General features: G+C 51.4%; 1 protein-coding gene across 1 annotated transcript in view; it reads right to left on the bottom strand.

Moving 5' to 3' along the window:
- Positions 1 to 1503: 1503 nt before the first annotated feature.
- The window catches only part of dnah3 (dynein axonemal heavy chain 3), a 30127-nt gene continuing 18914 nt past the window's right edge, over positions 1504 to 12716 (bottom strand). The window contains exons 49-65 of the mRNA XM_076044069.1: positions 12003 to 12669; positions 10968 to 11133; positions 10647 to 10863; positions 10264 to 10446; positions 9920 to 10118; positions 8774 to 9287; positions 6743 to 8370; positions 5641 to 5866; positions 5302 to 5546; positions 5097 to 5213; positions 4577 to 4734; positions 3584 to 3751; positions 3334 to 3476; positions 3001 to 3205; positions 2770 to 2907; positions 2089 to 2465; positions 1504 to 1999 (exon numbers count right to left, since the gene is read on the bottom strand). Of these exons, the coding sequence (XP_075900184.1) occupies positions 2112 to 2465; positions 2770 to 2907; positions 3001 to 3205; positions 3334 to 3476; positions 3584 to 3751; positions 4577 to 4734; positions 5097 to 5213; positions 5302 to 5546; positions 5641 to 5866; positions 6743 to 8370; positions 8774 to 9287; positions 9920 to 10118; positions 10264 to 10446; positions 10647 to 10863; positions 10968 to 11133; positions 12003 to 12669 (5328 nt within the window). The 3' untranslated portion in view covers positions 1504 to 1999; positions 2089 to 2111. The remainder of the gene's footprint in view (positions 2000 to 2088; positions 2466 to 2769; positions 2908 to 3000; positions 3206 to 3333; positions 3477 to 3583; positions 3752 to 4576; positions 4735 to 5096; positions 5214 to 5301; positions 5547 to 5640; positions 5867 to 6742; positions 8371 to 8773; positions 9288 to 9919; positions 10119 to 10263; positions 10447 to 10646; positions 10864 to 10967; positions 11134 to 12002; positions 12670 to 12716) is intronic.

The raw sequence follows: 12716 nt of genomic DNA, 5'->3' as shown, positions 1-12716 counted from the left end.
GCACAGATTGTGTAAATTAAAAAGGTTTTAGTTTTGGTTTCTAAATCCACGATCCTGGTGTTGTTTTCTGGAGCCCGCAGGCTGCAGACGCTCCATCAGCCGTCTTTGTTCAGATTAATTGAATCCAAGGTCTTGGACTTGGCCCAAGTGTTCAAGGGTGGGGGTGGGCAGAGGGGTGGAGGCGGGTAGAACTGATTCATTGCTTAGGGACGAGTGCCAAGGCGGTGCTCGCTCTCTCTCTCTCTCTCTCTCTCTCTCTCTCTCTCTCTCAAGGGGAAATGCCAAATAAAACAGAAGACTTTACTCTCCTCCTACACCTTCCCCGAAAACACAAGTCACTTGGCTACAGACAAGGTGGGTCAAAAGTACCCCCCATCATATCCCCCCCCCCCCCCCGATCACGCCAGTTTACCAGCAGCGCCTAGGCCAATCAGAGCAGGGGAGGGTGGTAGGGGTCCATCCTTCCTTCCATTCAAGGGTTGGATTTAAGATTTAAATGAGAAAATATGTGGAGGTTCCAGCCAGCAATGACCTCTGCAGCAGCAGCAGCTTTGCGATTTAACAGGCTGCACACATGGTGTCATCTCCCTGATGGGACTTGTAGTTTCTTTTTTATTGGAATGCCAGCGTGAACACCAGAGAAGAGAAGGTGACCCACTGTAATTTTAAGAGGCCACGCAGGATATAAATATATAAAATAAAAAAACACACCCAGCTGCACGCACACACACACACACACACACACATAAGGTCAGCGGTGACGCCGGCAGCAGCTGTCACAGCTGTGTTTTATAATACAGAGAGATTTAATGTTGCAGGGCGACGCCCCCCCTGGGGAGGGACAGCTGAGTTCTGATCCGCCGTGATTCATGTGTGATTGGGGTGGGGGTGTGGGGGGGCATCAGGGAGGAGTGGCAGGTCTCCCTCACTCTCTCTCCTAAACACACACACACACACACACACACACACACACACACACACACACACACACACACACACACACACACACCAGCACGAGTCGAACGCCTGCACACAGGATGCAGACAGAGGCGGTGTCGAGGTTAAATCAGCTGTCAGCTGGCGGCGGTGGGGAGGCGGCGGGGGGGCACAGGGGTGAGACAGGGGCGAGTGCAAGGTGTCTGCTGGCCGTCACAGCGGCTGTCAAGCAGAGGGTGGCGCTCTCACGGCTGCTGCAGGGTGGCAGCAGGGTGAGTTAGAAGTGCCTGGAGGAAACATCATCTCTTCTTCTTGTGAACATCTCTTGAGCCACCTTGAGCCACGCTGCTTTGTCTTTGCTGCCACCTAGTGGCCCATTGAGAAAACACAGCGGGCAAGTCCGGTCCCATAGCCCCCAGCCCTTTTCCCTCCCCTTATTCTTCTTCTTCTTCTTCTCAGGCGTTTATTTTTGCTTCCATCCAAACTGATGACAATGATGATTCAATAATCTATCAATAAACCCCCCCCCCCCACAGAAAAAAAAAACAAAAAAACAGCAGCATTAGCCCTCTGTTTACAGCCTCTATGCTTGCGTTGACGTTTCGCTAGTGTGCTCGCTGACTTCAATGGACGTATGGACGGCGTTTGCGGCAAATCACAAAGGTGAAAATCAAAAAGTGCAGCCAGCAGAAGAACAATGAAGGACGGACATTGCTTTAATTTTTTTGGGATGAAATAAAATACAAAACCTTTGAATGGGAGAAGCGACTGATGTTTTTGGTGGGTTGCTGATCCCAGAGTCCCATCTAAAAAAACAAACAAACAAAACCCTGACTAACACCAGTTTACATGTGCTGCAACCTAGTGCATTTAATATATATATATATATATGTATATATATATATATATATATATATATATGTATATGTGAATGTAAATATATTTATAGCTGAGATGAAATTTTAAATAAAAACTTGTATAAAAAAATGAGTTCCAACTTAATTCCTGATGAATGAGGGTGGAGAAACTCCAAGTGTCAGGATTTCATCGCTGCCACCGCATCCTAAATGAAAACACCACAGAACAACAAGGCTGTAGACGTTCTTAAAAGAAAAAAAAAGCAAAAGCAAATCTATTTCCAGCAAGTCTCACCCGTCGCCGCCGGCACCCGCCCTCTAGTCGTCCAGCTGGCAGAGGCAAGCCACGCCGCGGTTGACCCAGTGCTTCTGCGGCCGGTCAGAGGGCAGCTCGATGGACAGGACGTAGTTGGTGGAGTGTCCCGTGGTGGACAGCGTCCCCCGCCGGGCGCTGGTCTTGTACACGGGACACACGTAGATGTCCTGGTGCAGGAACTTGGACATCTCGCCGGGCCGCAGCAGGATGATGGGCAGGAAGTCGAAGAGGATCTTGGGCAGCGACTCCCCGATGACCATGTTCTGGCGGTCCCAGCTGGCGCCCTCGATGAACAGGCCCTGGACGTAGGCACCGTCCTCCGGCTTCTCCTCCATGTGGGTCTCCTCCTTGGTGACCTGGAGGTCACACTCGTACCTTTAAACCTCCGCTCAGGCTGTCAGACGGTCGGCTATGATCTAGACCAGGCACAGGCAAACTACGGCCCGGGGGCCATATGCGGCCTGTTAAGCTATCTAATCTGGCCCCGCCCAACTTGAAGAAATTATATTAATGATTTGTAAGTCATAAAACAGCTGTATTTCAGCCATTTTTTCCAGCGTTTTAAGAGCCATTTCAATAAAGAGCTCAGTACCGTAGGGCTTCCCCCATAAAGGTTGAGAACCACTGGTCCAGACCACAAGAGGAGACGAGAGACGATACCTCGAACTCGAAGCCGATGAAGTCGATGGGGATGGTGTACTTCCTGGCAAAGTTCTGGGCCACCCCGGTGAGGAACGACTGGGTGAAGAAGAAGCCCGAGACCCAGAAGACTGTGGGGGGGCCGTGGTCGATCCAGTCCTGCAGAAACAACCAATCACACGCCTCAGTTCAGAGAAAAAAAAAACAACAAAAACCACTGGAAACAATCCGTTCTCCTCCTCCTCCTCTCACCTGCAGGAAGTGCAGTCTGGCAAGCAGGTCGGACACGTAGCTGCCCAGCGGCTTGAGGGACGGGTAGGACTTGGAGGACCACATGGCGGGGACCTTGCCCACCTGCATGCTTTTGAAGACGTCCTCCAGCTCGGCCGACATGACGATCTGGCCCTTCAGGGCCTTGCGGATGTTGACCAGGCTGGCGCGGACCACCTGGGTGAGTCTGGGGGAGCGAGGAAGAGAGGAGGAGCTTCAACGTGATGAAGGTTCTCCTGCCTCACCTGGGTGTCAGAGATGCTGCTGCCACTATAACTACTACTGCTACTGCTGTTGCTGCTGCTTGTAGTTTACCGGTTGAAGCGGATGATCTCCTGCCTCAGCACGGTGTTCATGGACTCCTCGTACATGACGGGGTACTTCTCTATCACGGCCGTCGTGTCAAAGTCCGCGGGCAGCTTGGACAGGATGTCCTCGGCCAGCTCGTCCACCACCGCCTGCGTGGCAGCGGACACACGTTAGTGTTAGCGTTAGCGCTGAGTGCTTGTCGAGCTGGCGGGGGATCCAAAAAGGAGGTAAAAAGGAAAAAAGCTGACGTGCCCACCTGCGGAGACTTGGCCCCGCCCCCCGACTGCCGGGGGAGGGTGAGCAGGACGCCCTCCAGCAGCTGGTTTGTCTCCTGGTTGTCCTTGGTGATGTCAGCGTTGCTGTGCAGGCCGAACACACAGGGGTCCGAGCAGATGGGGAGACCCCGTATGTATTCCACGTAGACCTGCGGGAGACAGGAAGTGGCGACGGCGATGAAACAACACGACTTGACTCTCTGTGCAGTCACACCACAGACTGCGTAGGAAGATGGGTGGAGTCATGGTGAGCAGTCTCACGGTCAGTGGCGCCACCTGGGGGTCCCAGTTCGTTTTTAAATCGAAAGATTGCATGTTCTTGGATGTGCGGGCCGTACCGGAGCTGAACAGTGATTGGAGGATGAGTGTAGCATGTGACCTCCCCGCCTCCCACCCCATTCCTACCCCAACAACCCCCCTCCCCGAACCCAACCCCACGTAACCCTACTGCAGTGGACAACTTAACCGTAGCTCTGCTCAAACACACGTTAGAGCCGATTGGCTGAATTTAAGACCAACAGAAACACAGTAACCAGTTTGGAACAGTGTGGGTTTGGGGCTCCGCCCTCCATATTGACAGCCGGTCATTTTTACCCTTTTTGCAACTGGCTCTGGCGGCCCCTGGTGGCCAAAAGATAGAATGCAGTTTTTTTGGGACTATACATCTCAGCCCATTGCTTTTATCATTGCTCTATTCATGTGTTCAGACTTGCACACGTACTTGATCTGTTGCACGTGTTTTTTGCTATTTTTAATATTTTTAATATCATCTGTTGAACTTGTTTTTGGCAAATTTAATATGTGATGTTTTTTTCTGCTGTGTTTTTTTGTATTTATTTTACTGTCAGGCGACCTTGAGTGCCATGAAAGGCACCGTACAAATAAAATGTATTATTATTACTATCACACAGTCAGTGAGTCGGACCACCAGCGGGAGAAGAGCTCCACCACCCACGCCCCCCTCCCTCCCTTACCTTGTACGGCCCATGACCTGGGACGTAGTACATGTCCCCCTCACACAGCTGGTACTCCTCCTGCTGGATCAGCTCCCAGTTGTAGAAGACGGAGAGCAGCGACAACAGCAGCCGCCGGTCCTTGTCATCTGTCACCCTGCCGCCGTAGTTGCACTCGCCTGAGGGTGCCGGATGGAGGTGGTGGTGGTGGGGAGGGAGCGATCAAATACACATATTTCAGTCATCAGGCTGTACAACTGCACTAAGAAAATAAAAGTCGATTTTTCCTTTCCTTCCTTTCTTACTAATTTATTTTATTTCTCTTTTTAATTCATATATATTTTTTCTTTCTTTATTGCACTACATGTTGCTGTAATTATGTAAATCTCTGCATGGGATAAATAAAGGCATTCCAATTCTAATTTCTCACCCTTTGTGACGTCCTTTTCTGAACTGTATGTGTTATGTGACAGGATGGACGGAAGGAGATTTTAAAACTACTGCTGCTGCTGCTTCCATCGTTACACAGCAGTCCAGCTACCTGTCAGGTATGTGAGAGCCTCCAGAGGAACCTCCTCATACTCGTCCAGGAACATCTGGATCTGCCGGACGCTGATCCTCAGGTCCGACTCGTTGAACTCGTAAGGGATGTTCCAACCTGAGAGACGCACGACAGCGAGACGCCTCAAGAACATGTGTCAAAAGTCAAAATTCATCGATGGTTCGAAGAAGGCGGTCGCTCCTACCCAGAGGTCCAAAGTTCCTCCTTTCCTGCACGAGTGCGTGGAAGAAGGTGAGGCCAAAGAGCAGCTTCTGCCAGATGGGCTGCTTGCCGGAGCTGTAGAAGAAGGCGGGGTCGGAGATGGGGTGGCTCAGGTAGGAGCTCAGCAGGTTGGCCCGCAGCCCCTTGGGAGGCTCGTTGGTCATCTTCAGGCCGTTCTGCAGGATGCTGACGGGGAACTTGTCCGAAGGGTAGCTGGTCAGCCACAGCCTGGTGGGACGGAGGAGGAGACGAGAACCTTCTTCACCACCTCACACCTCCTCAGTTCTTTTCTCTGTGGTCTGGTGCTCCTTCGAGGTCCTACCTGAAGCTGGGGTGGGTGTTCTCCGGGACGATGGTCTCCTCGCAGATCATCTCCAGCGCCGGCATCCAACTGGTGGCCAGGTGGCAGTTCTGCAGCACCACCCAGGTGCCTTCCTCGATGGCCTTGTCGATCATGCGGGCGGCGATGGGCCCCTGGCCCTGTCCCAGGGAGATGGTCTGCGTCTTGCTGCCCCCCATCTCCAGGTCGTCAGCAAACTTCAGCAGGCCTGGAAATCACAATTACACATTACACGAAGGTCATAGGTCAAAAACAATTTTGATTCACTGGATAATAAAGCATTAAGCATGTTATGTAACGCTATGATCGTTCTATATCTGACCTACTGTGTTGAAGTCATGGAGGAAATGTCTGTGAAACATACACTCAGTCAATTATCATTTTGCAAAAAACAATTAGTAGAAAACGATAAAGAGATCCAACTAATCCATTATTCCTTCAGTTGAAATCGCTGAAATTTCATGAATTAGCAGATTATGGTATTCTGCAAATTATGTTCTCAGAGCTCGCAAAAAAACTTTGCCAATCGTCATTCAGAAAAGATTTGAAGAAAAGAGAAAGCAAGGGCAAGTATAACCTGAACAAAACGGAGATTCAGGACTAAACTGATTGAAGGACGTGTTTCTGTCAAAGGAATCAGTTTATGGAACAATGTGAACAAAGAAAAAGAAGAATTCCAATCAAACATTACATATCAAAAGAACCACTAAGGTCAGTTTTGTTAAGGAAACACAATGAAAAGATGCTGGTTATGTTTGTGTTGTTGTATGAATGGTAAAAAAAAAATGTAACTCTGTCTTGGTTGGCAGCCAAATTTATTTTTCTGTTATTTTATTTACGTTTTTTTTTTTTTTTTTTTTTTAAGTTTAATTTGTTTTTTTTAATTTAATTTTCTCGCGGTAACGGGACAAATTAAATAGGATTATTCTTAATTCTGCTTCTTTTCAATTCAAGATTCTGGGGGAAACGTTTTCTCTTGCACATGACTGAAATAAAAGACTTTGAAATTGAAAATGAATGGAAAAGGTCAAGGTCAAGCTCAGGGCTGAGGTCGGAACCAAGGTCTGAGTGGGCTTCCACCAACCTGCGGTGGGGTCGGAGCCCGGCGACAGCACAAAGATGAGCGGCGAGCAGCAGTTGGAGTCCTTGTAGCTGCCGCCCAGGTCGAAGTTGGGCGGCTCCACGTAGGCCTGGCCCATGTTGTCCACAATGAAGTCTTGCACGGCCGGCACCAGCTTGTCTGAGCGGAAGCAGCGGATCACCACCAGCCGGTCCATCCCGGTCAGCTGGCCCCAGCGGTCGGGCAGAGGCACCTTGTGCGGCTTCCCCGAGTCGTACAGGCTTTTCCACGCCGCCACGCTATCCTGCACGTGCATGTAGAGGCCCACCAGGTTGGGCAGCTTGGAGGCCCTCACGATCTCCGACCACGACTTGTCCGAGAGCCAGGCGGGCGCCGGGTTGGCGTGCGGGTTGTCCAGGGCTATGCCGCCCGTCAGCAGGAAGCGCCACACCTGGTCGTCCATGCGACCTTTGCCCTGCATGATGCCCACGGTGAGCAGCAGCGAGAAGAGCAGCTTGTCCTTCTCGAAGAGCGAGCGGCACACGTTGTTGTAGATGCTGAGCGTGAAGTGCGCCACGATGTTGTCGATGCGCTCGTCCACCTGCTCGCTCTTGACGCTGTCGGCGATGGAGCACAGGTAGAGGTTGATGAACCAGGTGAGCGAGTACTGGTACATGGGCTCGATGTTGGCCAGCTCCGAGATGCAGAAGAAGAGGATGGACGAGTGCTCGGCCACGGGCCGGTAGCCCATGCGCGTGTCGTCGATCTCCTTCTCGGTGACGCTGGCGATCTTCTGCTTCTCCGAGATCTCCTCCGAGAGCACCTTGGAGGAGGAGAGCACCTTGATGGCCGTCTCGTCCTCCAGGATGTTGCCCTCGGACGAGGAGAGCACCTCCAGGATCTTGTCCTCGATCTCCTTCAGCTGCTTGTTGTTGGCGGCGCTCTCGATGATGAGCTGGTTCTTTTTCTCCTCCAGCTCGGGCTTCTCCTTGGCCGCCACCAGGCCCAGCAGCTGGTCTTGCAGGCCCTGCGGCGTGATCATGAAGTTGAGCAGGCACACCTTGACGGCGACCTCTGGCAGGTAGTGCGGGTTCCTCAGCCCTGTGGTCATGTAGAAGAGGAAGTCCTTGCAGTACTCCACCACGTTCTCGCCCAGCTTGATGTACTCCACGCCCTGCTGCCTGAAGGTCTGCTTCAACAGCACCGGCTCCAGCACCGGGTCCAGCTCCTCACCCACATTCTCCAGGAGCACCGGCGTGCCCATCTGCAGGCAGTTCTCCAGGATGCGCACGTAGTTGCCGTCCGAGAGCTTGATGATGGCCAGGCTGTTGTCCTTCTCCATGTTCTTGATCCACTTGTTGGCCTGGCCCTGCGGGTCGATCATCAGCGGCCAGCGCCGCGAGTTGAACACGATGATGCCGTTGTCGGTGGAGAAGGAGTCCACGGGCAGGCCAGCGATCTGCCACGCCCGGATGGCCACCTGGTTGCCCAGTGTGCTGGTCAGAGTGAAGTCCTCCGAGCAGGGGATCTCCTTCTCCTGGCACAGCACGTGCCACTCCCTCTGGCAGTCGATGCGGTAGTCCACCGTGAAGGCCCCCAGGTAGGACACGGTGCCCGAGGAGAGCAGGATGTCGCCCGTCAGGTTGGTGTACCTGGAGGAGGAGGAGGAGGAGGAGGAGGAACCACGCAAACACAGTTAGTACTAGAACTTAAGGATCCACAGCAGGGGTCACCAACCTTTTTGAAACTGAGAGATACTTCATGGGTCCTGAGTCACATGAAGGGCAATCAGAGCTCCGCAGTTCCTCATATATTATTAGAAACGATACTCATCTATGTGAAGACACTGATCAGGTTAATGAGTTTTAAATAATGATCTTCGCAACTCTGTCTCTCTCTGAGCTTCACTACCTTCGCTATCAACCACTAGATCGCGTAATTTATCACTGGCCTCACGTGGGCCGGACAGGGACACACAGCGGGCTGTACTTTGCCCAGATCTGGTCTAATAGCTCCTCCTCCTCCTCCTCCTCCTCCTCCTCACCAACCACCTACCTGACGCCCAGTTGGGCGGCCGACACCGTCCACCGGTCCTTCTCGCCGCCCAGCCCCCCGATCAGCTTCTCGGCCCGGATCAGCTTCTGGGAGCAGAGCTCGATGCTGGCCTCCAGGCCCTGCTTCTTCTCGATCATGCCGGCCAGCTCGTCGTTGAGGCTCTGCAGCCGGTCCACCACCGTTTTCAGCTCGGCCTGCTTCACCGCCAGCGTGCCCATCTGCAGCGCCAGCTCGTCCTCGGCCTGCTTCAGCCGCTCCTTCTTGGGCGCCACCACCTTGGCCACGCGCTCGTACACCTCCATGGCGCGCACCCACTTGCAAAGGCCCTCGCAGGCCGACGACACGTTCTTGATGACCGACGGGTGGAAGTCCGGGTTGATGATGAACTTGTCCCGGATCTTCTTGATGGAGGCGGCCGGGATGTTGTCCTTGTCGTAGGACTTGAGGCCGTCCAGGAACTTAAGGTCGCTGAGGAGCTTCTTGGAGGGGCCCCAGTAGTCCTCGATCATCTTGCCTGCAAAAATAGAATGAAATAGATGAGATGAACTGTAAATTAGGAAAATGCACTGTTGCAGCACTAAAACAAACTAATTAACAATGCAACAAAAAGTAAACTATACAGTAATGACAGTAATTACAAGAAATAACGAATGTGGATCAGTCACGTTTTTTAGGGACTGCAGAAAATGTAGCACGATGCATTGTTGAAAATATGTGCATTTAAGATTCCCATGTCATGTACAATAATGTATTTGTATAAACTAGGCGAAGAAAATATGAAGGGTGAAGGACAGATACCTGGTGAAAGTATTACCAGCGGCTGCTAAAAACGGCATTACAAAGAAACAGGGAAGGGAAAACATTCCTACCAAAGACAACCACGCCGCCTGAGACCGGGTGAAGCAGTTGGTGGAGGTGGACAGTACATATGACTAATCAGTGACAAAATACAGGACTTAACTAAGTTAAAGGAAGGAATATGGCTGGGCTGCTTTGAAAGAGACTCCCGTATGTTTACAATTTTGTCGTTTTTATTTTCCTTTTCTTGTTTTTCTTTTATGTGTGTTTGCTTGAGTCAGCCAGGATATTAATATAACTCATGGAAAATTCTCAATAAAGAACTTAACAAAAACAATAACAACAAACCTGAGCCCCCAGGGTCCGGCTTCCGCTCCGGTTTGATGCCCTTCATGATGCAAATGGACTCCATGACCAGCTTGACCAGCGCGGGCGGGTTCTGCATGGACTTGACCACGGTGATGTCCGAGGGCTTCAGAGTGTCGAGGGCCGACAGCGCCGCCTCCAGGGCGGGCATGGCCTCAGCCAGGTCTCCCTCGCAGTCGTCCTGGAGACGCAGGAGTGTCAGTTAGTTCTGCAGAGACCCCCCCCACCTGATCTCAACACACACACACACACACACACACACACACACACACACACACACACACACACACACACACACACACACACACACACACAAAAAGAGGTACCTTGATGGCCTTAGCCGCCGCCGCCGCGTCGTTGGCCACCTTCTCGTCGGCCGACACCAGCGCCCTCTTGGCGTCCACCTCCACCGTCTCGCCCTCGATCTTGATCATCATCTGGTCCGTCTCGGCCGACGTGCGGATCAGCTCCGGCTGCATAGCCGTCAGCTCTTCCTGCATCACCGACACCTGCAAAGAGACAGCGAGTGGGCGGGGCCCAGTGTCAGAGGTGAAGCGTGAAGGTGGGGGAGGGGTGGCTCAATTTTTAATGATTTGCTGATGACTGATTGTGCAGCTAAGAAACTGAATTTCCTTCAGGATCAATAAAGTACTTATCTATCTATCTATCTATCTATCTATCCATCTATCTGTCTATCTTATCTACCAACCTGAGACGTGGCAAACTCCAGTTTCTGGAGACCCACGATGTAGCGGTTGCGGGCCGTGTCCACCTCGTCCCTCTTGAGGTTGAGCAGCGTCTTGAAGGTGAGGATGAGCTCCAGGTAGGAGGTGGGCGTGACGTAGTTGTGCCTCCTCAGCTGCGAGTAGTACATCTCCGACATTTCCTTTACGCTGGTCTGGAAGGTCTTGCACATGTCCACCACCCTGGCGAGATGGAATCAGAGAAAGTTTTAAAAAAACAAAAACAAAAACCAAGGAAGAGCAGATCTTCCACGAGCAGCTGGGACAGTTTTGACAGTTGTACATACGCCATCCTGACGTCGCTCTCCAGCTCCACGTCCTCCAGGAACTTGTGGGCCACCATCTCCAGGGCGTCCTCGGGCCAGGCGTGGAACCAGTCGATGGTGCAGCAGTTGATGAGGGAGGGGAACATGCGCAGGCGGTTCCTGAAGGCGTCGCCAATGGGACTCATGGCTGCCAGGGGGGAGAGAGGGGGGCAAAGAGAGACCCTGGAGTTGAAGTTACACGCGCCCAACCAACAACGCACTGGCCGCCAGTGCTGCTTTCTTCAATGAAAACTGTGACGGAATATGCAATGCAATATCTTTGATGAATAAAACTGAGACTGAATGTGGTTTACAAAATAAATGAAAAACTATCGAGGTCCTCGGCCTCTTCCTTCTATTCACGAGATGGAGCTTTGTCAACGATTTATGAAGATTTGATTTGATGAAAGAGAGTATGTTTACTAGATTCACTGAGTTAAATAGGTGCATGACTAAAAACAGACTAAAATAAAATTTCCTTTGATGACTAAAACTACGCTAAAATGTCATCAGATTTGGCCATGGAAAGTAAACAAGGATAATTCTGACAAAAACAAGACTGAAATTAGTGATGCACGGATACCACGTTTTTACAGTCCAGTACTCACTGATACCGACACAAAGTAACTAATAAGGCCATAACACATTATAGATTTTTTTTTTTTTTTTTTTTAAATATACTGTATTTCTAGAGATGTTCTGTTATTTGAACAACATTCTTCAGCATGTTTTTCTAGAAGTTTCTCTGCAGCACAAACACAAACTTAACAAAATTGTCATATACATCAACATACAACTGGTATCTGTTTTTGTGGTATCGTATTTTACGAGTACGAGTACTGAACCCCGGTATGGGTGCATCCCAACTAAAAATGCTCAGACTTTTAGTCTAAGACTAAGGCATGACTTGGCTAAAAAGAGACAAAAAAATTAAAACAAACCAAAAAAAAAAAACACCAAAAAGAAACAAAATGACAGCTTAATACAACGATTCGACTGAAACAAACAGCCGCTTACCCAGCACGATGTGCAGGTTGATCTTCACACGGTCCACAAAGTAGTTGTAGAGCGAGAGCGGCGTGGGGTCGATCTTCTTGCCCTCCACCCGGGCGATGCCCTGCATCTTCTCGATGATGTCGGCGCGCTCGTCGGCCGCAAACATGTTGGGCACGTCGCCCGTGTTGAGCAGCATGTTGATGTCCTCCAGCATGGCCTCGTCCTTGATCTGGCTGTCGTTGAAGAGGAAGACCAGGTTGCGGCCCTCGATGCCCGCCTTGATCATCAGCCGCTTGAGGTCGTCGCGCCAGTCCGACGTGCTGTAGTTCTTGGTGAGCTCGATCATGAAGAGCACGTAGTCGTTGATGAAGGTGGCCAGCTTGGTGGTGCTCTGGCGGCCCGAGCCGCCGATGCCCACCAGCAGCAGGTGGCCCTTGTCCTGCTTCAGCACACGGCAGATGCGCGACACGTGCTCGATGGCAAACTTGAACATGACCAGCGGCATGGGCGCCTTGCTGGTGCTGTTGTGCTCGTCCAGGTAGAACTCCATCACCTTCTGCAGCGCCGCCAGGTCGGTGATCTCGTCGTAGGCCTTGGCGTCCGAGTCGGGCTTGGAGTAGTCGCCGAAGAACAGGCTGCGGATGGTGTCGTCCTCCACCTGGCCGCCGGGGCTGAGGTGACTCAGCAGCTAGAACACCGGACCGAAAAAAAAAAAAAAAAAGATTTCTCCAGCAC

This window comes from Nelusetta ayraudi, unplaced genomic scaffold (genome assembly GCF_046127955.1).
Source record: "Nelusetta ayraudi isolate G7.1 ecotype Tasmania unplaced genomic scaffold, CSIRO-AGI_Nayr_v1 ptg000079l, whole genome shotgun sequence".
NCBI lineage: Eukaryota > Metazoa > Chordata > Actinopteri > Tetraodontiformes > Monacanthidae > Nelusetta > Nelusetta ayraudi.
Note: the sequence above shows the minus strand (reverse complement) of the source record. Positions and strands in the feature narration are given on the sequence as shown.